General features: G+C 36.7%; 1 protein-coding gene across 1 annotated transcript in view; it reads right to left on the reverse strand.

The window, feature by feature from the left end:
• The window catches only part of STXBP5L (syntaxin binding protein 5-like), a 206,857-nt gene that overhangs the window by 35,266 nt on the left and 146,093 nt on the right, over nt 1–25,498 (reverse strand). The window contains exons 17-20 of the mRNA XM_009879889.1: nt 24,752–24,877; nt 18,826–18,977; nt 17,087–17,158; nt 10,062–10,127 (exon numbers count right to left, since the gene is read on the reverse strand). Coding sequence (XP_009878191.1) covers nt 10,062–10,127; nt 17,087–17,158; nt 18,826–18,977; nt 24,752–24,877 — 416 coding nt within the window. The remainder of the gene's footprint in view (nt 1–10,061; nt 10,128–17,086; nt 17,159–18,825; nt 18,978–24,751; nt 24,878–25,498) is intronic.

Genomic DNA, 25,498 nt, shown 5'->3' on the forward strand with positions numbered 1-25,498 from the left:
TTTTAATAATGTTAACAAAAAGAAGACTAATCCATAGAGTATGGTTTAGCCTTACCTATGGCTAGCCTACAGTTTAGCCTACCCTATGGCTATTTTGATACTCTGTGTATTTATCTTCCCTCTTAATAGCAGCCCATTTATTTAGTGATAAATACTAATTAATAAAAATTAATTAGTGAAACATTAGAAACAAAAATTAAATTATTTTAGTGTAAAATACTAATTTTACAGGTGTATAGCTGCCTACATTACTCCTTTTTACCTTTCTGGAGTATTATATTACAATTTTCCACAATTTTTGGGGGGATGTATTCCTACATTCCTAGTTTCTTAAACATCACTGTTAATGATGGAGTGAGTTATTTCAACTAAACCACTCTGCACACTGAAATCTGCACAATCTGGATTAAATTTCCCAATGATTTTTTAACATTTATTTACTTAATCTTTATCAGGAGCTATTAGCTTTTTTCCAGTTCCTCAATCATTTATAATATGAAGACATACCTATTCCCCTAACTGTTGCCTTGGGGAACAGTGCTACATTGGTTAATACATGCACATGATTCCTAGTGACAGAAATTAAGTTCAGCTGCATTATGCAAGGATGTGATCCAACTTTAATTTCTATCTCTAAAAAGACACTCAAAGTAATGAGGCATGGCTACATGGCTTTTTCAGTCATCTTACACGAGAAACTTCCCATGAGAGCAAAACTAGAAAGAACTCCTTGAGACTGAGAATATTTAAAGATAATTATAAAAATCTTTGTGTGAACCACACATTCCAACCCAAACACCAGGAGCAATCCCCTTTACATGGATATTTAAGAGGGCATGATCTGCCCCAAACATTTTTATGTTATGCAAGATGTTGAATTTTCATTTTAGGTTTTTTGAGGTGAAATTTCTGCTCTCACTTACTGTGCATTTCCACTGAAATATTAAAGAAGAATTGAGAAAAAGGTTAGCGCAAACTGCTCTTAACAGTTGGTTGAGGTAAGTCTCAAGGAGAGGACTGAGACACAAATGACCGATTTCTGATCTAACTTCTCAGAAATTCAAAGACACCATAAAATATACATGTTCGATGGTCGTATCACTGTTGTGGCACAGAATCTGTACATCAAATAAAGAAAATAGACTAGCGCATGCATTGGGTGTTATACGCAGAGATAAACATCACTGACAACCAGTTATAATGGCTCAAGTGTGTCAAAAGTTCTAGAGCCTTTTCATAATCAAATATTACACACACAGTGTGTAATGACTAGCAAAATGCGTCTATATGAAATAAATGAATATTAAACAAGCAAAATGCTGAGAGCTGCCAACAGAACTGTATGGGTTAATAGGTGGTTTTTAGAAAGCCTTTTCAGACAAAGCCTCCAAGGTTATTGTGTTATCTCATGAACCAGTTGGTAAAATGTTTTGCCAATGAATGTAAGGAAGTTTAAAGCTGTTGGCTTTTGCCTACCGTACCAAGATCAGTCTTAAGATCTGTTGGCAGACTTAACTTTCTTGATCCTTTAACTGAAACAACAGAAAAAGGAGAAAGGCAGTTGTTAATAAGTAAGAAAGAAAAAGGAGCGAGGGAAAACAACATGCCATCTTCTGGTTAATACCATGTTGCAAATTTGTAGCACTTTTTTTTAATCAACATATATAAAGGCAGAATTACGGTTTAAATATTTTCATGTACACCATTCAGCAAAATAAATGTAACTGAACAAAGAAGCACTGGAAAAAAACATTACTCCAGCTCTCAAGAAGTGAATGGTGCTTTACACAGCTTTGGCTGTGTGCTGCAATATCTTACCTTGTGATGACAGGAATGATAAAAAAAAAATACAAATGAGATTAAGGCACATATTGCAAATGCTTGTTATGCAGCATCTCACAAATATTTAAACACCTGGAAACCAATTTAATAAGAGGGTGCAACGAAATTATGAGTTCTGATGACATCATGCCTCAAGATACCATTTGAAAAAGAGAGGGCATATTGTACAGGTAATGGAGACAGAACACACTATTGTACTATTACGGAAAGGAAGACAGATTGCACAGAAACGGAACACAGAAGCTTCAGGATATAATATGGTATTATCTAGACATCAAAATATTGCACTCAATTTACTGAAGATTTAATTATCTGTTGTGTTCCAATTATGCAACAAAACTATGATTTTGCTTCTGTTCAAAAATGTTTTCATTTCCTTACACGTGAGCACATTTTTAAACAATGAACACCAGAGAACTGAAATGAAGCATGTCTTGTAGCAGTCAAAACAGCATTAAATTTATTAAAAGAATGCCTTAAGAAATCTTTTATTAATTATTCAGAAGACTTAATTTCCAATATGGTTCTTTCATTTCACATTCATTCAGTATTTTTTCACATTGTTTTCTGGCTTTTACCCCTTACCTATAGAGTCTGTTACTAGAAGTGAACGATGAAGTATTTGTCAGCTAACTAGTGCACTCCTAATGAAAGTCCCACAAGGTAAGTACCACAGTGACAGAAACACTGGAACATATGAATATAAGGAATAAGTCCTTTGTAATTACTGTTTAGTAAGCTTTTAGGTCAGAAGGATGCCCCAAACAGCGACTTACCATTTCAAGTCACAGAGACCCTAGAAAGAAATCCTGTTGCATTCTTTTGCAAAATGTCATAAACTACAGAGCCTGCAATGTGGCAGAATAAAGTATCAGCTGGCACCTATCCTAGATGTTTTTCTTTCTTTCTTCAGGGAAGAGTAGGGGAGGCCTTTAGGCTTTTGAGCAACATTTTGGCATCAGTAGAACCAGTATAGCCCTCCCAGTAACCCATTTCTAGCTGTTACTTTAACTGGATGCATTAGGATAAGGAGAAGAGATCTCTTCAGATCAACTCAACATCAAAATATACATCACTAACACTACTACATGAAAATTCTCCAATTTGGATAACAAGTGTTAAGTTCCTACATCCATTTTAGGTATTCACAGAAAAGGCAACTTGATTTTTTGAATAGCCTTTTAAAAACATTCCATTTATCTGAGCAACTGTCAAAAAAAAACTCTTTCAGACTGTGAATGGAGGACACTGCTCCACAAAATCAGTGCTTTGCTATAGAGAAAGAAGCATCACTTGTGATATAATCTCCTTTAAAGAAAAGGAAAATATCTGGCCAACCAGCGCTCTGAAAAAATATTATCAATTCCTAAGGAGGACTGTGGGACACCTTACTACCAGACTAGGATCCAGATTAGGATATTTCAGAGCTATAAAACCTAGCTGCATTTAACACTGAGGAGCTTCATTAGTGCTGTCATGGAGGCTTTGAGATTTGCAAAGCGGTTTAACCTCTTCTATTTCTATGTTACAGGTGTTTCTGTAGAACAGAAATTGCATGTGTTATATGCCACAGCTGTTCCCAAATTGTCATATATATGTCTGAACTGTAAGACTGCAGAAATAACTCCCAACTATTTGCATGCAGGTTCATACAGCACATGCAAAATATGTACTTTCTGATTCCTCTGAAGTACTCTAAAAAGGCTTGATTTGGGAGCTGCCACAGCTGCTCACAGACAAAATAGGCATACCTTACTGAAGGCTGCAATATAACACAGTCTCAGGATGCTGAAGGGACTCAGGATCGGAACGAAGAGGAGTATACAGGAGAGGGTTGGTTTATGGGTACAGGGATAGAGAGTAGGGGACATGGTGAGCAGAGGGCTAAAGGACAAAGGAGAGACAGCATCAGGAAATGAAGGCAGTGCAGTTGAGGAAGCCCATAGTTACTCCTACCACCATTTCCACCACCAAATTTTGAAATTTTTGGTGTAAGGACATGATTGTGCTTGGACACACCATTGGACCACTGTTGATAGACCGCATCTTTGAGGGTAAAAACAAAAGGAGGAGGTGGTTGCTTTCATGCTTTACTATGGCTAAAGCTGTGCATATTACTTTTTTTTGGGGGGGCGGGGTGGTGGTGGGTAAAACTAATATTGTGCTATTAAACTGATCAGAATGTGGATTACTATGAAACATTTTTAGTACCTAAATCATGCACATTTTACTATCTCTACATTTGTTATAAAGGAGGATCATGCATGTAATCCTATCTTGCTGAGAAAGAGCTTTTGAAAACCAGTTTAATTTAAGGATGGAGTACAGTATAAAGGTCCAAGAGGGTAGCAGCATTGCTTGTTACCGTTATTTGTTTGCTTTCATGCTGGAGGCAGCCAGCAGAAGTGTGATGCCACAGTACAAGGCAAGACAGCCCTTGCCCAAAAAAGCTTAATGTGTAAACAGCCAAGTTATCCAAGTCCAGGATGAGAAAGAGGCACAGACAGATTTAATAGGTATGGCCTGGCAGCTAGCTAAGCTGAGCACCCAGGTCTCCTGACTGCACAATGTCCTATCTTGTAGCCATATGGTTCCTATCAGTCTTTCAATGAAAACACCAAGGCACAACCAACAAGCAAATGTGCGCTCAAAGCTATGACATTTGGTGATGTGTTTCCCTCAGCTGTTACAGCAGGACTGTAGTCAGAGAATTTCCTATTATTCAAAATGAAGGTGACTTCATACGGCTCTTTTCCTATTAGGCAGCTTCCGCCTGCATAATACTTTGGAATATCACTCCCAATCTCCTTCTACATGGATTTAAGAGCCCAGTATTTAGATACCCACTTGGACAAGTACACAGTAAGGTCCTGGAGGTTTGGCTGTTGGCACTCAGACCAGGGTAGAGACAGTCCTCTTCCTTTGGTGGCCTCAGGCAGAGCGCCCCAGGCAGCACTTTCCCATGGAAGCTGCTTTCAAGCTGAACCTAACTCTTACTCCTGCCCTGAGCTACAGCTCCTGCTGCTTTGCTGCCATTCCTGTGGCTGGCCATGGCTCTGCTGATCCAGACCTGGACTTACAGACCGACATCCTGTTCTGTCCCTGGACCTACCTGGCGATCACTAGGCTGTGCTTGGGCCTGGTCACCACCCCCAGAGCTGCCCTGCTCCCTTGCTTAGCTCCCGTCTCCTGGGTCCATAGGAGCTGCTGGCCTCTGTTAGTGAGCTCAAGCCCCCTTGAACCCTGAGCCATGCACCACAAGCTTCACGGGGGCTACCCCTACTGCTCTCTCTAAGCAAAACACCATGGTCCAAACCCAGGTCCCCATTTCCTCCCCTCTGCCCACTCGTACTGCTCCCTGTTCCTTGCTAATCCCTACATACACATCCCTTCTCGAGATTTAAAGCAAGCATGAATTCACCTGATCAGAACCCCCCACATATTGGAAAAAGTGATAAAATGCATCTTGTATTCACTGTACAGGAGCTAACCTCTCTTTAATGATTAATTTGCCTTCTGACTAGCAAACATACTTTTTAATTTAATATAAATAAGTAGAAATGGTTATGCTGGCAGTGTTATCAATAATCAAGTTTCAAAATAAATTACATTCTGTTTTCCATACACAAAATGTTTTGAAACATTTACTTTCTAGCTTGTTTTCTATGAGAATATAAATTTCAAACTGAGTCAAACCTCTTCAGCTACTTTGCAGTTACCCACAAGTTAAAAAAGAGCGACTGTTAGAAACTTAATAATATTCCTCTTGAAACAAAGTTGTTTAAAAACCTTTCATGTAGGGAAGTGGGAGCTGGACATGGCATGGGCCTGATCACAGCAGATTTAACCAGTGGAATGAAACAGGATAGACCATTTTGAAATCACAGTGCGCACAAAAACTCGTAATCTTGTCATTAGGGACCTGTCCCAAAGCTCATGGGAATCAATTGTGGAAATCTTTACATAGCCTTCTCTAAGCTCTATAGTCTTAAAAGCATTTCGGATGCGAGCCCTCAATATTAAGGTGATTTCTTAAGAAAAACTACAAATGCACTTTCATTTTAGAACACACATTTGAGAAGTCACTCTCCTACACATGGACCAATGAATTCTTTCCTTCTGATCTTTGAAAGAAGTCTAAACTGTTCATTGCATCTTACACAACACAATTAAATGACCTCCCAAAGATGCATTTTCTTGTGCTCACAGTGTATTCTCAACCACATGCTTCAATATGAAGCTGCATATAAATGGCTACAGCAGTAAGGGACATATATAATAATGTATATTATATATATTCTATTCCTAAGACTCCTGAATAAATTTTCCCAATGAGATGATAAAAATAAAGGTAAACTTTACTGGAATGGGTACTGTTCTAGACTATATTATATAGTAATTGACTCCAACATTGGATGTAGCACCATTTACATTATGGGTGCTTACAAGGCAATGTTTTGTAAATGTAAATGTTTTGTTTTGTAAACTAAGAGTTTTTTTATTTTGTTTTAGAGCTACTGAGCTCTCACATGCCATTGTAGAGTTAATGCGGTACAAAGCCCTAACTTTTGACCTCCAAATCACAAACAACAATCAAAATGCGATTTGACTTTCTCCATTGAAAGAACATGGCATGAAGGAGTAAGCGTGAGATATTCTGACGGTATTGAAAAATGCTGATTTCTACTGTTCTTTATACGATCTGAGGGTTTTTTTTTAAGCCAATCAAATACCATTGTATGGCATGCCATGCTGCATCACTGTTCTCATGAAACATGCTTTATATAGATAAGTATTATTTTTGTTGTTCTTGTGGAACAAGTTTTTGTTCCACAATTTTTACCAACATCATTCCACATATATTGCTATATCCGGAACACATTTTATTTACAGTGGAAACTGTCACTACTCAAATATTCACAAATCAGCATAATCTTTCAAAAAGCTTTATTAAGTTTTTGTCTTCCTGTACAGTATTGGAAATGCATCACTATAGTATTTAAATACTAATTTAATTAAAATAAGACAGCAGTGATTTAGGAAGATTACTCCTTTCCTCTGCTTACCATTCTTAAAATGCAAGGTTGGTATATTTTCACTTGCTGCTACCACCTGTGTGTCACTGTGAATTTCAGGAAAAAAAATTAATCAAATGGTTTAATTTCATGTTCAAGTCTGAAAGGCATTCAGAACAGGAATCTGATTTTTCAATTACATTGTCTGCAAAGCCATGCCTCAGTAAATATTACAGGAGGAGCACCTGAAAAGACAGTCTTGTGAAACAAGTTTAAAATATTGCTTAATGGAAGAAGTTGGATTTGTACTGAATTAGAAACCAGACCTGCATGTAAAATTAGGAGTATTCTGCAGCACTGAGTCTCTTGCTCAGTGCTCCAACCACTCATATCACTGAAAGAACACAAATGCCCAATTCTGATTTGGGGCAGGGGAGAAGAGAAAGAACAAAGCCGAATTACTCAGTTGACCCAGGCTGGCTCTGCAGAAGCTTAGTCAGAGGTTAAAATAATGACAAGCAGTAGGATGTTATAGGCAAAATACACTTTTCAAGGAAACCAAGATGGTTCAGGCAGGCTAAGCAATGTTTAGGATCAGACAAAGAGATAAGGAGGCAGAAGATTTTTCAAGTTCTCCAAGAAGCCTTTATCAACACTGTTCTTATGGGCCTGGTTGGAACTGCAATCTGACTAAGTTACTAATGGCTCTCTTAGATGTAAAACTGTTTGCATCTACATTGGAAATTAGTGTGCTGGAAGGATTCTTCCTAGGTATTGTCTTGGAATCTCAAAGTAGGCACGTGAGCACATCAATGTTGTTTCTCAAATCATTCGCCTTCTGATGGAACTGAGGATGAAGTTGCTCACCAGCATGCCACCATATGTGTAGTGTTTGTTGTGTAGACTAGTGTCCTCCAGCAGTTTGCACTCTGTGTATGCATCGTGCATACTCAGGGCCAGTAACTGGCATGAACTTCACTGCCAGGTGAAGAACTGATGTTGTCTGGCAACCCCAATGAATTGCAACAAATCAAACCCTGTTCCTTCCATCTTTGCAACCTCATCAGTTGGTGATGTAGTCATAACAGGTAGGACCTTCGTTGGGCAGCAACTTGAATCACTTGACTCAGCAGCCAAGTGTTCTTTCCATTTCTGCTAAATTTCTGAAGCATAAAGTCTTGGCCTATCTTCAGCAAAGGAATGCGGTGAGTGCTTTTACAAACACAGATATCACAGGACTCTACAGGGTACCACACACTTCCATTACGGAGCTTGTGTGCCATGAACTTTAAATAGATCAAAGGCAAGACTGGAAGTAGAAGGATCCTGCCTGACGAATCCGTAACTATGAGGATCAATCAGTTGTGTTCTACAAGAAAGAAATGTTAGCCAGTGCAAAGGCTGATGTAGCTGTGAGGCTGTGCTGACAAGCACAAGGTAGCTCTACGCCCAAGTTCTTGGAGGTTGCAATTTTGAGGTCAGTTACTCCAGATGATTAGACTGGAATTTGCCCAACATTAGAGCAGGTACGCTGAACCAAGATTATTCTAATTTTGCATTAATTAAAAAAAATAAATTAATATCAGTCACAGTAAAAGTAACTTCTGTATTAAAAAGCAGTTAATTCTAATAACAGTTACTGTCTACAAAATTGTACCTGATTTCACATTTTAAAGATTCAAATACAGCTTGTAAAACAACACGGAAGGGCTAAAATAGGAAACATTCATAAATATGTCATGTTTTCCCTGCTCAATGATCTCCAAAACAGAAAAGCAGAACAAAGTTTGGACCAAATTATCTTAAATTTATCTAACATAGATATTTTTGATCAATAGCAGAATGAAAAATTGAAGTTAACTGCAAAAGTAGTAAGGTGCTACAGGAGTCACTCATCATTATAAAACTAAGCATATGCACATATGTTTACCAAGTCAGTGATCTCTTAGTTTTCAGTAAAAAGAAGAGAGTTTGTAGCTCATTTCTGGAGAAAAGATTGAAAAGATGAAACCCAGTGAGCCACCCAATAAAAAGTCTAATTATACTGAGTTATCAAATGTTTTAATTTAAAGCCCGCATCACGCATTTCTGAGGCCCAACTCAAGAGTTTGAGGTCCTACTGTTATACCAATATTATTACAGCCTATTTCACTTCAATATTCCCATGTCTACAGAATTTGAGCTGCAAATAGTACAAAGAAATACGTATTTCAAAACACCTGTTTTGTTTTAGTTCTTGATGCATCAGTGAAATGCTTTCATGAATTTCAGCTTTTTGTTAATTACTAATCAGTGGCCTCCATTCCAGATTAAAGTGTCCTGTTATAATACACTAAAATACTTGAAATAATAACAGAGGATTTGAATAGCATATTTGTAGGAATTTGTTACCATAACTAAGGGGAAAAACCCACCATATCTATCAATACTTACCAAACTACAAGGAAAAGAAGTGTGTGATATGCATTCCGCAAGCAAAATGAATGTATCACAGCTACACCTCCTTATTTTCCATCACATTTAAAAGTCAGCTACTAGGAAACAGCTCTAAGCCATGATCTTTAAGACAGTGAACTCACATTAAAGAGATCAATGCAGATTAGGCACGTACAGAAAAAGTCTCTAGGAATGAGATGAACTCCACCTTCTGAAGGACTATGGGTAAAATGGGAAGCATTTATAAATTTTTAAATGGCCAAGATTTCACTGCTGGATCAAAGTGGTTGATAAGTGAATATTTTTATTTGGGGTTATGCTTCCATTGCAAATGGCATTACTTAGGCACTGGTGGGTTCTAATGGTTAAAATTTACCATCTCCATATTGCTGTTCTCAAATAATTTCTCTATGCGTACATATGCATTACTTATATATAAAATTAGAAGAACTCCCTACTGAAAAAAGAAAGCTTTTTAAGAAAACAGAAACAAGCCTCCAATAGGAGGATATAGGAATATACCTGGACGATGTTGTTAATTTAAATGTTCTCATACTCTTCAGCTCAAGATGCACCACGTACATTTAATATTTCTTTAAGTAAACAGACTTAGGATTTTATTGTGCTATGTATTAAGCACTTCTCCAGTAATTTCTTCTCTTCGGAACTGTAACTATGCTCTTCACTTTTTAGGGATTAATGAAACACAGTGATGCATGACATGAATGGCTTATACAGACTGCAGGAAGAGAAGCCAATCACCTTTACCTGAAGTGGGAGACTTGCAACGCTCTAGCTCCAGGGAAACTGGACTGTCACTGAGTTCAGTCAGGCCTGAAAAAATGGAGTTAAAAAGTTAAGTTACAATCTAACAGGGCATGCTTCAACTTTCTTGGTTGATGATATTCTGCACTTTAAAGTCAATTTGGAGAAAGGAATGGTGTGAAATGCAAGGGAAATATCTATTTCAGATAACTGCAGTTATCAGTCTGTCACTGCAGAAATTTAGGTCTGGTTTAAAAATCACACCTCTTGTTAACTCAGATTTGTTTTCCGAGTGCCTCAGGGTAGACAAAGAGCGGCTGTACCTAATGAGAGAAAACAAGTAAATATAGCCTAAAGTTTACATGTCTGTGATATGAATCAAACTCATTCATCCCTGTCAAACTGATGTGGAAACAAGTCTACGCTTTCTACTGCTGCAGAATGCAGGGAGGAAACCTTAAAACGGGGAGAAGAGGAATAATAATAAAAAAAAAAAGACAGTACTGGTGAAAGAAGAGAGTGAATACAAAAATATCACCACTACTATGCAATATTAGGAACTTTTGTATGAATTCACACAAGATAGCTCATTTTAAAGGACACAGAGGCAATGATGATGCTGTCTGAATATAACACAATTTTTGGACAAGATACTTTATATATTGTTTATAAATATTTGTGAGGAACTCATTTGTAGCAGTGTACCATGGACAACAGCAACAAGTAAAGTAAGCTTAGTTTACACTGCTAAAGCTTGGGCTTGTTTTTGTGATCAAACTTAAGATCCATCTTTGGCACAGGTTGCATGTACAAGTTTAAATACACTTTTTGGCATGCTAGGGAGAGAAAGTCTAAGCTCATGCTACCCTTTACCATGGGCTAACTGTGAACTGGGCATGGCCATACCTATTCAAATGTACCCTTTGTATGTATCCCATGGTGCCCTATGGCCTATATCAAGTTGTTCACACTTGTTATAAGGAGCTTAGACACTTCATGCCATAGGCTATTTGGGACTGGAAGGTAGCCTAGCACCAGACATCCATCTGCTGGCAATGTTGACTCACAGCACTCAGGTCACAGACCCTAGTGAGCATTAGCCCACATTCAGATGTGCGTCATTGTGGTACTGATACTGTGTTTATGCACACTCCGCATACATTGTATCTTGGAAGTCAAACATCCTATCATGACCTTTCAATATGCTTTAATCTGGCACCATGCCTCCAGCAACCTGGCATGTTTTAATTTTTATGGCTTCTGTAGTATCAGGCTCAGAGACCCTCATCTCTAAAACTCATATCGCTCTTGTTTTAAAAAAAATCTGCTACCATTTGATCACCAGTGTTGTTGTCTTTCTATTACAAAAAGTGTGATCCTAGTGTATGTACTGATATTTTTATTACAATGTAATTTTGAACTGCTCCGAGAAATGGAGAGAATCCAGAGCCCCAACAAGCAGAATAAAAAGCTCCTACCACTAACGAAGCTGCATGAGTATTAGAACAACTTTAAGAGCGCTTTGGAAAAACAGCAGTATTGATTGGGCCTGTTAAGTCAGTAGTAATGACATACTTGCACCTGGCTTTTAAACAACAAGAGATCACAAACTAGATACTAATGTTGAAAACCAAAGATTTTTTTATTTTGGGAAACGTACTTGAATCTTTCTTTGATTCAACTTAGAATCGGTGAGAGAATTTTTTATTCCAATCAGTTGTGAGCCCAGCCACTTTTGACATTACGATAGAATTCAGGAACTGCAACCATGTAGGGAGCCTCTCTATGTATAGCTTTCCTACAGCAAATCTTCCTTCTACCTGACTCTGGGGTTCCTGTATGTACGTAGAGATTTGGTACACAATTGATTTTTGCTGCACAACTGTCTGCAAGGGAGCAAATTTGCATACATTTGCATAGCATCAGAGGCCCCAGATTAACAAAATTAAGTATAAGCTATTTCTTCTGCAAATGCAGTATTAGAGATATTCAAATTTTAACACTATGGTTATGATGTTGTGATTAATGAAGTTCTTCTAAACCTTATATAGTCACTATTGATGATAGTTACAATGTAAAATGCCAGGTCAGATTTTGCTTCTAAACAGAGGTTTGTTGGATTTTTTTTTTTTTTTTTTTTTTTTTTTTGAGTTCACACAAATCATATTACAGCTCAATATAAATTATGGTGCCACTGACTTAAGCAGGAAAAGCACCAAATCGCACCACTATTCTGAAAATCCAAGAGCGCAAGAGCAACCAGCATGGGAATACCACAAGATCTTTATGTTTGGCAACACTTTTACAACTTACAACAGTAAAGATACATTTCATGTTATGGTATTTAAAAATGGTGAACATGTGAACTTCTCTACAAATCTAGACTTCTTGTCAAGCCATTATCACCTCTAATAATGACCATAAACAGATGCTTTTAAAAAAAGAGCAGTAAGTCCCCATGTTAAGCATAAGTGGTACTATGTGCCCTGCACAAGGGCATTGTCTTAATCTCAGACTCTTAAATTTGCTTAAGCAAATTTTCAGATTTTCTTTCAGATTTTCTCCCGCCATAAATCTTTCTTGCTTAGAAATATTATACTGACTTCTGATTATCCATCCATGTATCCAAAGTCACTTTTAATTTTACTAAGTTCTAAATCCCAAAGATGTTATATAGCAATGAACTGCACAATCATCATTCGCTGAAAGGAATAAACATTCTTGTCAATTTTCATGTGTTACTTTTGATTCTGCTAAATGTTATCTTTTATTTCCCTTTCAGATAAGAAAGAGCTCTCAAGCTTTTCTTTGTACTACTGCTTACTTTCTACTGTCATTTTCTTTTTAAGGAAACCAAGCTAAATCTTTTCAATAATTTATCACGTATAAGTATTTCTATGCAACTCAGCGTCCCTTGAATGTTTGAGAGACTGCAACAGCTACTGTAGTTAGATTACAAAAATATTTTTACTTTTCATTTTGAAGTTCTGTAGGCCAAATCTGTGTCTCAAGATATTTTAGATATTTTTAGCCAAAAACCCCACCCCATGCCAGCAAATTTTGAGTCCAGGTAAAGCAAGAAGAACATAGCAGCAAAACTAAAGGCAAATAACTGAGTTTGGCAATGTAAACCACCACCTGCGAGAAGATGTACACATTATCATTATAAAGAAGTTGGCTTTGATTTGGACATATTATAAACATGTGAAAATAGCACAAGATGTAAATAAGGTATTAAAGCACTTTAAAAGACATGTTTCATGGCTACTTTTCAGGGTTTACTGTGATTCTCATTTCCTCTTTATTAAAGGATCAAAAAATATACTGTCTAGTATGGACTAACAACTTTAATGAACTCATAATTTAATTTAAAATTACTTTTAAAATTTTAGATCTTTCTCTCTATGATTAAATGATTCAGACTGATCATTTACCTAAAAGCACCCAAAGCCATCACATCTCTGCTTAGAAATAAATGAATTATAAATAAATTATCATAAATATTCACAAGCCAATAAGTAAGTCCAGTGTTACCTTAATCCATCATCTTCAGACTGAATTACCATGCTATGTTTTCTTTATGTTTAAATAGGGTGCATTCTTTGGAAATGACAGTTAGTTCAGAATATAGCTATTGACTTCAAACTCAACCTATATTAGCTTCTAGTGTGTTGTCAGGTGTGATTTAAAGTGTCAATTACTGATATGTAATGACTCATAACACACAGTTCTCTGTGTCCTCCTGTCAGACCAAGGTTACTTTTGCTCACATCCTCTCAAGAGACTGGCCTGAAGGAGGAAGAAGGAGTTTTCACTGAAAAGTCCTCATTCTGAAAATTATTTTCTAATGGATGAACATCCTTTGAACTTTCCGCCTTCTTGGATGCTACATAAAGGCTATTTATTTTCTTGTTTTACCAACAGATGGTATGAATTTCTAGTAGGACCTGCAAATTGCTTTTGCAAATTGGCATTTTTATTTTCTGCTGCAAACAATATCTCTCTAGATGCAGCAAATGTACTTGTTTTAATATTCAAATATATGTTATCTACCACTAGGTAATAACATGTACAACTTGATTCCATTTGGGGGGTGGAGGGGGGGGAGAAAACCAACCAAACACCACCACAGTTCTGCACTACTCCAGAGAGAGTTTATTTTATTTATCTTGACACACGTTCTTGCTACAAAGGAAGGTGGCTGCCAGCAGATGTTATAGCAAATGGAACACGTCATCAACACCAGAAAGCTACCTCCAGCTCTGCAATTACCCTCATCTTAACCTCTCATTTTCCTCAAATTACCTCCCCTGACAGGACAAGTATGTTTCAGGCTCTCCCACTATGAATGCCTAGAACTGATTACATTTCTCCTTTTGATTTCTTCCCTTCATGCTTCTCCCTTCCCACTTTCACCTCCCAAACCAGAGAATGTGCTGTCTTAATGCTCTAAGTCTATTCTAGATGCTTTTGATTCTAGCTTACAGATGTATACATTACTCTTATCAAGCTCTCTATAGATTTATTGGCTAAAAGTCAAAATGATTATTCCACCACTGTGCTTTCCATATTGGATACAATTGACATTGTTGATATGTCTTTCCTTTGGAAAACCTATCTTCAACATATTGCTTCTTTTCCCTGTTTGATTTTTTTTTTTTCCTTTTCCTCTTCAGTTGCAAGGCACCCCACACTGAAACATCAACACTTCCATTATCTCTCTGTCCCAGTATTAGAGGGGATTCTCTCCTGTAAACATGGCAATAAATACTTTTTTTACCCTAATGATTTATAAATACACATCTCTAACTTGGATTCCTTCCATCCAAGTTAGAGTAGTAATCCTGCCTTTCTAAAATTTACTCACAAGTCTCCAGACATGAACTTAACATTTGCAAGATAAACTCTATTTTTTTCTGCTAAAGTCTTCTCTTTACTACTGCAACACAGCTAACAGCACCACTGTCTTCCCTGATACTCTAATTCATAGTATTGGTTTGATCCTTGGAACATCACTCTTTAACTCTCGGGTTCAGGCTGGATACTAAACTAGACTGTTTATTCCTGCAAATCCCCTCCAAAACGACCAACAAAAGTCTAAATGTCTTACTCGTTGATAATCTCTTATGTGGCTTCAATGCCTGCAAGTCTTATTCTCTCAAACTGATCCTCATGAAATTATCTTCCTGGTTCATTACTTAATTGAATCAACTCCTGATATGTCTTCCCATTAACTTCCATTTTCATTTATATAACCCTCAAAACTTTAGACCTAATGCTTATGTTATCACATGACTGTTTCTGCTTTTGCCTTAATACTGTCAGCTTCAACTGCACAATTTCAAAAATAATTTATTTTTCTTTTCCCATCATCATCCCTTACGAGAAGAGATAAACTTGTAAGCAAAATCCTAAATCCATTCTCAATACCCGTCTTAAAACTCATATCTCAGATAAGACATATAACAAAGCATAACTCGAGAATGACTTAGCAAGATATTTTACAGTCTATGACACATTCTTGCCCTGTTCTTTACCTTAATGCCTGGTGCATCTTTCAGATCATACCATACATACTCCTATATAAGTATCGAATGGCAAAAGCAACAACAAAATAATTTTTGAGCAAAGAAATAAAGCTGTTAATATGATCTTGCACAAGAGTCAGAGTCATACGCTTTAGTTATGATGCATACAGAAAGATTTTGTGGACTTTTCTGATTTTGGGGTTGAGGATGGAAACAAGATAATACATTTTCAGCTATGAAAAACTCCACGGTCTATGTCATTTTGAATGAAAACGTTGGTCATACACTGAAAGTGTAGTTGGTCATTTTTGGTCTTAGAATTTATTAATTTTTTAGTGGGGTAAACCCCCCAAACCTTCGACTGCTGCCTGTCTCTCAGGTTTTCCGTTACACCCTCAAAATAAGACCAGACTTTAAGCCATTATACACCAAACCCTTTTTATGGACTGCTGGATTTGTAACTGGACCAGTCTTTTAACCAAGCAGGCCACCTTTTATGAAGTGTTATGAAATAAAATCATAGAAATCGGTTGTTGAGTAATTAGTCAAGATCACCCAAATAAAATTTATTGTGTGAGTGTACAAATGTATTTCAATAGCTACACAACTCTATATTTACGTGAGATGATAAGACAACTGCCACCCCTTTATCTTGCCTATACTGAGTATTTAATGTAAAATTGCCTACCCAGTTGTTCTGTGAAAACTACTTTAAAAAGAGATGAATAAGAGGCATCCTGGAGACCTAATTACATATAAGCACTGCAGTTAATTAAGATACACACAGCTCATCTGTTGAACAGTCATTTTTGCAAAATTAATTATAGCTTTGTTCATCGCGTTCTGCAGTGATGAATACTAATATTTAAATTGAGTATGACTATAATTCAAAATTTAAAGATATTAAAAACATTAATTTTCATAGCTCTCTTTGATGTGTGTATTTTTATACCCACTTTACATTCCCCATTAAAGATCAGAAGCATAGGATGGTTCCCCAAAGCCAAATATTCAAGTACCAAACCCAGATTAAAATTTTAAATTTCACAGCACCCAATCCAATTGGTACTCTCTTAAGCCACATTGCTCTTCTGAAAATAAGGAAGAATTAATCAATAACTACAACCAGGCAGTGCCATTGCAAAACAAGAAATGCTTCATATAAGTAGATGTACACTGAAATGAATATAAAATCAAAGAAAGATACTGTCATCAAGAACATAACGTTGTCGAAAAATCACTTCTGAGGCCCAATCTGCCCCATATAAGTCACTGAGGTTTTCTCATTGACTCTTTTGGAAGAAGAAAACAGATTTGAAATATCTGTTTAATAAAGACCATTTTTAAAATTAAGCATGGTTGACATCACAAAATGTAATAAGTTTGCATGCATGCTGAATGTGTTTAAAAAAAACACATTACAAAGCACAAACACATGGGTTTAAGTCAGGCATAGTCCAATCATGATAAAGCTATTTGCCTAACCTTTATAGAACTTACTCTGATAGGAAGTACGGATCCGTTTCGTTAAATCTGGATAAAAGTTAGACAGGCCACGCATGCAAAAGTTGTCTTTGGAACATGCCAGTACACCAGCATCAGCAGCAGGCAGAGGAAAGAGAGAAAAAACAGTCTAAAGTGAAAGGAAGTGATATCATAACCAGCATCTAGAACAGCCAAGGTGAAGAAATTTCAGCAGATGCTTACCTTCCAATCGGGAGATATAACAAGAAAAATAATCAAAAAAGTAAAGGACGTGGGATGGATGGTGAGAAAGCAGCTGAGGCTTTTTTTAGATGCATAGTTTCTATGAGCAATCCAGAAGTGTGTATTCCTTCTTAGCAGTCACTTATCCACAGTAGGCTCCATTCTAGCAGCACTACATAGCGGGAACATTGTCTTGAAGGAGTGGCCAAGACTATCACTAACACAGAAAGATCCTGTGCGGTACAGTGCTGATAATAGCTATTTCTACATCAGCTACCCTCCACCTTTTGTACAGGGCTCTACAGCACGTTGCTTGTGGATAGCTGCTCACATTACTTTGGGAGCTGCAGCGAGGCTGAACAAGACAGAGAAGCTGAAGGTAGCTTAAAGCTGCCTGTCCCTTCTCTCCTCAGCTGTGCCAAATTTACATCCTTACACTTGGCACAGATGAGAACTAAGCTTGCCGTGATTAAATGCCTAGAAAGTGAGATAGATGGTCTTTCAGGAACAGAAGTAGGCCTGAAGACTTACGTTTTGTTCTCTAAATATTACTTTCTGTTTGGAGTACAAACATATTCCCAATTAAAACAAGTTTCCATTGACTCTAGGGAGAAATAGGATTTGATAATTTAGTGCAGGGACTGCTGATGAAAATGCTGATGTCATAAAGTCACTATAATCTGCTGCTTTTATAATTTTATGGTTAGATTTAAAACTCAACATTTTTAAACAGATATTTAAATCTAATTCTAAAACTTCAGAGCTATGTAAAACACATTTCAAAATTGTGTCTGACTCTAGCATGCTTCTATGGAATATGAGAGTAAAAAGACATGAAGCATAGAAGATCTTTGGACTTTTTTCTCATACAAGTAATTTTTTTAGATAACCAAAAATATATGGTAAAATTTAGCTGTATTGATGGTCTAATATTTCTAACACACAATGCATAATAATAGCTACAAATTACAAATGTGATCCTCTTGGCATCAAATTTTAAAATGGGGTACAGCTGCATTTAGTAGGTTTATATCAAGAGCTTCAATTCACTAACAAAGTGGCTAATTTGAGCTACTTTTGCTACCTACATAATGTGTCTCTCAGGTGTTACACTTCTCCAAACACAACTGCCTGTTCAAATACCAATGAATAGCACTTGGCAGAAGATACAATTAAGTTTAAATTGAAGTCTTACCTATCAGTATGAACTTACTTAAACCAGAAAGAAAATAGCATACAGACTACACTTCAAGTGACTGTCAGAGAAACAATTCACTGCTCTGCTCATTATGTTTTTTACAGACTCAGCTGAGGGAATTACTTACTGACCTCCATCCCAAAAGAATAAACTTAATAAAATATTTTGTTTCTGAGAAAGTGTCAGTACCTAAAGCATGTCAGGTTTCTTTTGTCAAGTTATAGAAACTCCACTGGCTGGCAAATAGTCATGCATTTCAAAAGCACTATAAAAAGCCACAGGCAAAAAATCAAAGAACATATCAGGCTCATAAACACAATGATTTATTTCCTACCTGCAGCAAACTGCTTGCTTTTGCGAGGTGAACGGGGTTGACGCTGGTATGGATCACTTGATCCATATAGGTCAAGGGTTCCCATGCTCAACAGTACTGTCTTCTGCATGAAATCCACAACAGCCAAACCATTGCAGTTTCCAAATGCCACTCTGAGAAAAGAAATGTTCCTCAAAGATATTAGTAATATGTAACTAAGTGGTGCAAACAATAATTATTGTGATGAATTCTGCACAAACATTTTCTTCAGGAAGCACTCAAAGCTTACATTTTATAATTCTTACAGATTTGTAATCCTGAATTCATAAAATTGTCCTGAAACACAGTAATTGATTTTCCAGAAAGCAGACTCCCCACTTTAATTCAGTTTCTGTGCCAAACACATTGCAATAATGTCTAAACGTTGCTTTACTGAACAATTCTAGTAATCATGATGTAAATTAAGCCTACAAATCTGGATGTAGATATTAAAAAGTGGTTATACATATATATAAAATATGGCTATAAATTAAAATATAAATACAAATACATTATCCTCATCTAAATATAAATGATAAATGAAATACACTAAGCTTTATTGTGGAGATACCCAAATATGAAAGGTTTTTATAAAATTTTGTTCCAACTCTGTCAGCATGGCTACAGTATAGCTTCCTGCTAAATCAGTCTCTACCCCTCTGAAATGCTTTTATAAATGGCATTTTGATGGTGTTTTGATTTATGGGCAAGTTCTCTCAACTGGTGTGAGATTGCCTAAGATCTGAACTGCAGCCTTGTTATAAGGAAAAAGAGATGGAACAATTTATTTCTTTTGCTGCCCAGAAAGTCCCTTTTGAAGCATTCTGCCCTGACTCTTCTCTATTGCTTCTACTGATTTCCTTCTGACACCAGATTTGGAAGTTCTATTGGACCAGCAGCACTTTCTCCTCCTCTCCCATAAAAATGTTTTCTGGCCTTTTCCCCAGCTTGGAAGGGGGGGGAGAAGACAATGCATCTATAGAAGGAAAAGGAAGAAAAAAAGGAAAAGAGAGAAAACAAAAAGATGCTAAACATGTCTATATGCAAGACCTGGGAGAAAGTCTGAAGTTAACCATAGCATATGGAAACCTATACATCTTAGCAGATAATATCTTTGCTTCATATTCTCACTAAAGCATTAAACCTATTTAAGATTTAATATTAAAACAGACATGCAATATTGACTCATTTCTTTCTGATTTAAATAATGGCAAATAAATTCACAGACCATATGAGTACTGAAAGGATCCATATGCCAAACTCTCGACACAGCATTGTTGGAGACTTGATTTAAGCAGGAATATTATATAGTGACAATTATTCTATGGAAGTCTCTCCTTTTCTATCAGACTGCAATTTTCACTTTCAGATAGAAAGGATTGCAGGTACAGCCACAAGGAAACTCAAAATCCCAAACCATGCTCAATCAGATTAGGAATCACTTGTGACCAAGTTCCGTCATTTTACGTAAAAAGTGATTAAGGTGGTCAGTTCAAAGCCCTGCAAAATATTTAAGTACTCAGTTCACACTAAAAGTGAGCTGTGCATTCACCCCTACCTGACTCTTCTTAACACAACTCCAAAATATCTTAAAGGACATATAGGAATTTGTGTGTGGAAAAACAATAAAGAGAGAGAGAAGTAACGAGATAAAGGAAGGGGAAGCAGGGTAGATAGAACATTTTCCTCTGTTGTACTTTTTCTTCCTCTGCTTCCACTATGAAAAAGAGGGTTCCATATAGCAAATAGAAAATGTAAAGGGTGAAAATGAGGTGAGTTTTTCTTATTTGTCAAACTGGCAAATTAAGGCACTATCTACAACAGTGGCTCAAATTCTACTGGTTGTTACCACACCATGTTTTCTACCCTTGACTTAACACTGGCTTTAGTACAGCATCTGTGGACATACTCTGAACATACTCTTTTTTTCCCCACTGAATTTTCACTGATCTGTAGCTGAAGCAGCTGCTAATATACATCAGCTTAAAGTGTGTATAAATACACTGTTATTTGGCAATATTTTGTGCTTATGTGGAAAGATTATAAGATGCACTGAGGAATAAACTCCATGTTTTATGAATGTAGAGTAATATCTGTTTCAGAAATTACTAAAGCCTGTTTTGATTAACAGAAGAACAAAATAATTTTTAGAGAGTTTCTCCGGGACTAAAAGGAACTCTCTCTCTCACATTTGCCAGAAGACCATTCTGTGCAAAGTTTTATGTGTCTTCATGTTTCTTGACACAAATCGACTGATAAACAATAGTAAAAAATTATGTTGCTATTCGTTTTTGGCATTCTTGTATTTTGCTTAAAGCATGCATTAATTGGCACTGTCAGAGAAAGGATACTGAAGTAAAAAAGATTACTAGTGTAAAGTGTGACAGCAATTCCTGTGTTCATAAATCCCTGTGTTCTAGGCGGAGAATAAAAATAAAGGAATAAAAATGAAAAGTCTCAATTTCATCTGTTAATACTTTAGGGAACAAAATTAATGCCATTTGAAAATGATTAACCTGAGATTTATTAATTTTGGAAAACATGAGTCTCAAGAAGAGCTCATGATCATTCACTCTGTGGTCAGCAAATCCACAAAATGGATCATCATGTCCTGAAATGCATTTTTCTAAACTTCTCTAAGTTCACACACATGGATATAGTGTTTCTTATACCTAAAAAATTACCAAGAAAAATCAGAAATTGCTCATTAATGTTATAACACTCCTGACGAATGATAAGAAAATCCAGACAGACATTATTATTAACAAGCCTTAAGATAAATTGCTAACATCCAAGCTTTTATGAAATCAAATACAAAGTAAGTATAATGAATTTCTCAGTTTTGAGTGATGAATAGAATTAGTTGCTAGGAGATGTTCTATTCTGTGAGTATCTTTCATAGAAATACCATAAAATCCTCATAAGGCATTTCTTGACAATTAATATGTAGATTGGCTGAAAATTTTTATCACATGAGCTGGCAATAAATTTTCAGACTGCTTTCAGTCCAACGGAACATACTTTAAAATAAATTTATTATTTGTATTTAACCTTGTAGATTTTCAGTTGTAATTGAAGCATTTTGTAAATTTTTCTTTTCTACTTTCACAACAAAAAGAAGTTTTTTGATTATTCATTTCAACAGAAATAAAACAGGTGTTAATACTTCCAATTTGTAGCTTGGTACTCTTAAAAGCAAACAAAATACAGTAAATAAAATTTCACAATGTCTGAAACCCTTTATCTTCACTGGGGATAAAGATTTTTTTAATATCTCGCTTTAGTCCCATTGCATGGTGCAGTAACATCAGGGACACTAAGTTCCTAATATTTGTAATATACAGTTACAGAAATCAAAGTAATTAAAAACACACGGGAAGTAGACACTTCAGAACACACTTACTATCTTATGCCTTTCTCCCAGTTAAACTGATTATCATAGGAAACAAAATGTAGGCAAAAGATGACCCAAATAACCCTACAACTAGCACGGCAAAAATGACACATCCTCAAGTGTCATGCTGAAGTGGCACAGGTTTTCCACATTGTAAGGCTAGATAACAGGAGAAAACTAAAGTATTAAACAAAAATTCTGATTAAAGATAGGATTGTTCCTTGTCCTAGGCCCAAGGAAAAACTTGAGAGACACAAGAGACAGGGAAAAAGAAGAGACTCTGCAGAAAATATTTAAAGAAATAGGCCTTTCTTGGGTAGCTTTTGTAGGAAAGTTACATTTAGGTTATTGGGCTATTTCATTGATAAACGCATTTATTTCTAAAACACTCATGTACTTAGTATATGGTGTTTTAAAGAAGGCTATCCTGTAAACTATTATTGCTCCTAGCAAAGGAAACAATTTAAAGCATTTGACTGAATCAGGTACATTTAGGAAACCACTGTGACTACTAGGAGAACTGCAACTTGTCAGAGTAGTTTACAAGTGAGACAATGGTGTGATTACTATGTCTAAGTGCTGTAGCAGGTCACTCACCATTTCCCCTTGGATTATGGGGGCTTCATTCTGCTCCCTGCCCCTGCCTACTAGCTCAGGGGGCTGGGTGCACAGGGAGCAACTGGTCCTACTACCAAAGACGGAGGCAAAGAAGCCTCAGCCTTTTCCTCATTCTTTGTCACTATGTTTCCATCACCGTCTAATAAAGGATGGAGATTATCCTTAGTCGTCCTCTTATTGCTAATGTATTTATAGAAACTTTTTTTATTGTCCTTAACATCAGAAGCCGGATTAAGTTCTAGCTGGACTTTGGCCCTTCTAATTTTCTTGTTCCATAGCCTCGCGACATCTTTGTAGTCCTCATGAGTGGCTTGCCCTTTCTTCCAAAGGCCATAAATTCTCCTTTCATTCCTGAGTTGCAACCACAGCTCTTTGCTCAGCCAGGCTGGTCTTTTTCCCTAATGGCTCATTTTTTGGTGCATGGGGAACGGCCTTCTCCTGCACCTTTAAGACTTCCTTCTTGAAAAATGCCTAGCCTTCCTGGACTCCTTTGCCCTTCAGGACTGCCTCCCAAGGGACTCTGTCAACTAGGATCCTGAAAAGTCTGCCCTCTGGAATTCCAAGGTGGCAGTTCTGCTGACGCCACTCCTTGCTTCTCCAAGAATCAAAAACAGCTACCTGAAAGGAGGTTGTAGTGAGGTGGGGGTCAGTCTCTTCTCCCAAGTAACAAGTGATAGGACAAGAGGAAATGGCCCCAAGTTGCACAAGGGCAGGTTTAGATTGGATATTAGGAAACATTTCTTCACAGAAAGGGTTATCAAACCCTTGGGACAGGCTGCCCAGGGAAGTGGTGGAATCCCCATCCCTGGAGGTATTTAAAAGTTGGGTAGACATGGTGCTGAGGGACATGGTTTAGTGGTGGACAGTGTTAGGTTGATGGCTGGACTTTATCTTAAAGGTCCCTTCCAACCTAGACAATTCTATGATTCTGTGATTATTCCTGGAGTCAGATGCCGCCTTGAGGCCTGAGACCTGCAAGGGAGCAAACTAGGCAAAACCCAACAACTTGCACAGGTGACAAATGCATAGGTATGGTAAAACAAATGAAAGTTCTAGAGTTCATGAATAGGAAACTGTCTGGAAATTCAGGCCATAGACTTGACAAAATAGCCCCCAAAACAACAATATTTTTGCACAAATGTAAAGGCTCTGTGTAAAATCTCCAAAGTCTCTGAAAAGAGTCAAGTGACTTACTGAAAATCAGTACCAGTCAGACACCTAACAGCCATTACAGCCTACAGTTCTTATTGGAGTAACACCTTCTACAGAGAAAAACATTTTACTTTATCTGGGCAACTCTCAGTGAGAGAAAACATTAAAAATTGGCAAATAAATTGAACCCAAGGAAAAAAATCCAGATACGCTTACTTGCATTTCCATACAGAATTCAGCATTTGAATGTTCCTTATTCAGTTTTCAGTTTGAGGTCACTGGTTGTCTTGCAAACAGATTAGCACAGACATAGAAATGCTGTTCTCAGAACACAATTTCCAACTAAGATATGATGTCATGATAAATTATATTGAACACTTAATCACATCACCATTTTCTACAAAATGTATTTCACCTTTGTGATCCTTTCAAAACAACTTTAAAAATTACAGATTTGAAAGGTAATGAGATTTTATTTGAAAGAATAGACAAATAATGTGAAAAGATTCAGTCTTTTAAATGGGAATAGTAAAAATACTGACAAGAAAGGCCGTTTAACATCTCATATTACAATCTTTATGTGAGTTCAAACAATTTTTCCCCAACAATCTGGGTTATAGCACCTTTTGATTATTTTTAGTCTGACTTTAATTGTCTGCGGGAAACTTCAAACTATAATTAGAAAATACATGATTTACTGCAATAGAAAATAAACCAATGCAACCTTAATTTTGAGTTACTTACAGTCCATAAGCAGAGTTTACAGCAAGACTGGTAATCTGTTGTGGAGGCTCACCATCCACCCACACCAACTGAATAACAAGATCTGCTTGGTATCCAGGAGGCATTCGCACAGGTCGAGTCTTAACGCTAAGAAGAAGAGGTATAAAATAAGAACAAAAAAACAAACAAGCAGACTAGGCCATGAATAACAACTGCTTCTCTTGAGAAAATACTAGTGAAGCACAAGCCCTTAAAAAGTCCAGGGCAGTACTAACGCTTGTGGAGTACTGTGCATATACCCGTACATTGAGACTAGGCATTCCAATAAGAACAGGCAACAGGGATATTTTGGAGGAATTCAAGGTTTTGACTTTCATTTCTGTTGCAGAAACAAATCTGAAAACTTCAACGTTCCCTACAAGAGAAACTCTAGAGAAGATGTAGGTGGGGGTCAATAAAAATATTTTTTGCTTAATCATTTTGCTTTGATTTTCCTTTTTCAGAATATTTTCTTATGCTATATAATACACACTTAAAAAATCATCATGAATAGTCAACTCTAATGGAAAACCTAAAATACTTTCTTCTGAAACTTTGAAACGGTAAATTTCTGCATTTTTGGAACTTTCTTGCTCTGAAGTAAAGCATGACAGAAAAATGCAAAGAGGCAAGAGAAGATGAGAAGATATACCTTTCTGTAGTGGTCTTCACCATTGCATATTCAAAACTTATGGACTTGACAATTATATTTGTTCATCTAGTGCAAAC

This window comes from Charadrius vociferus, unplaced genomic scaffold, assembly GCF_000708025.1.
Source record: "Charadrius vociferus isolate BGI_N301 unplaced genomic scaffold, ASM70802v2 scaffold162, whole genome shotgun sequence".
Lineage (NCBI taxonomy): Eukaryota > Metazoa > Chordata > Aves > Charadriiformes > Charadriidae > Charadrius > Charadrius vociferus.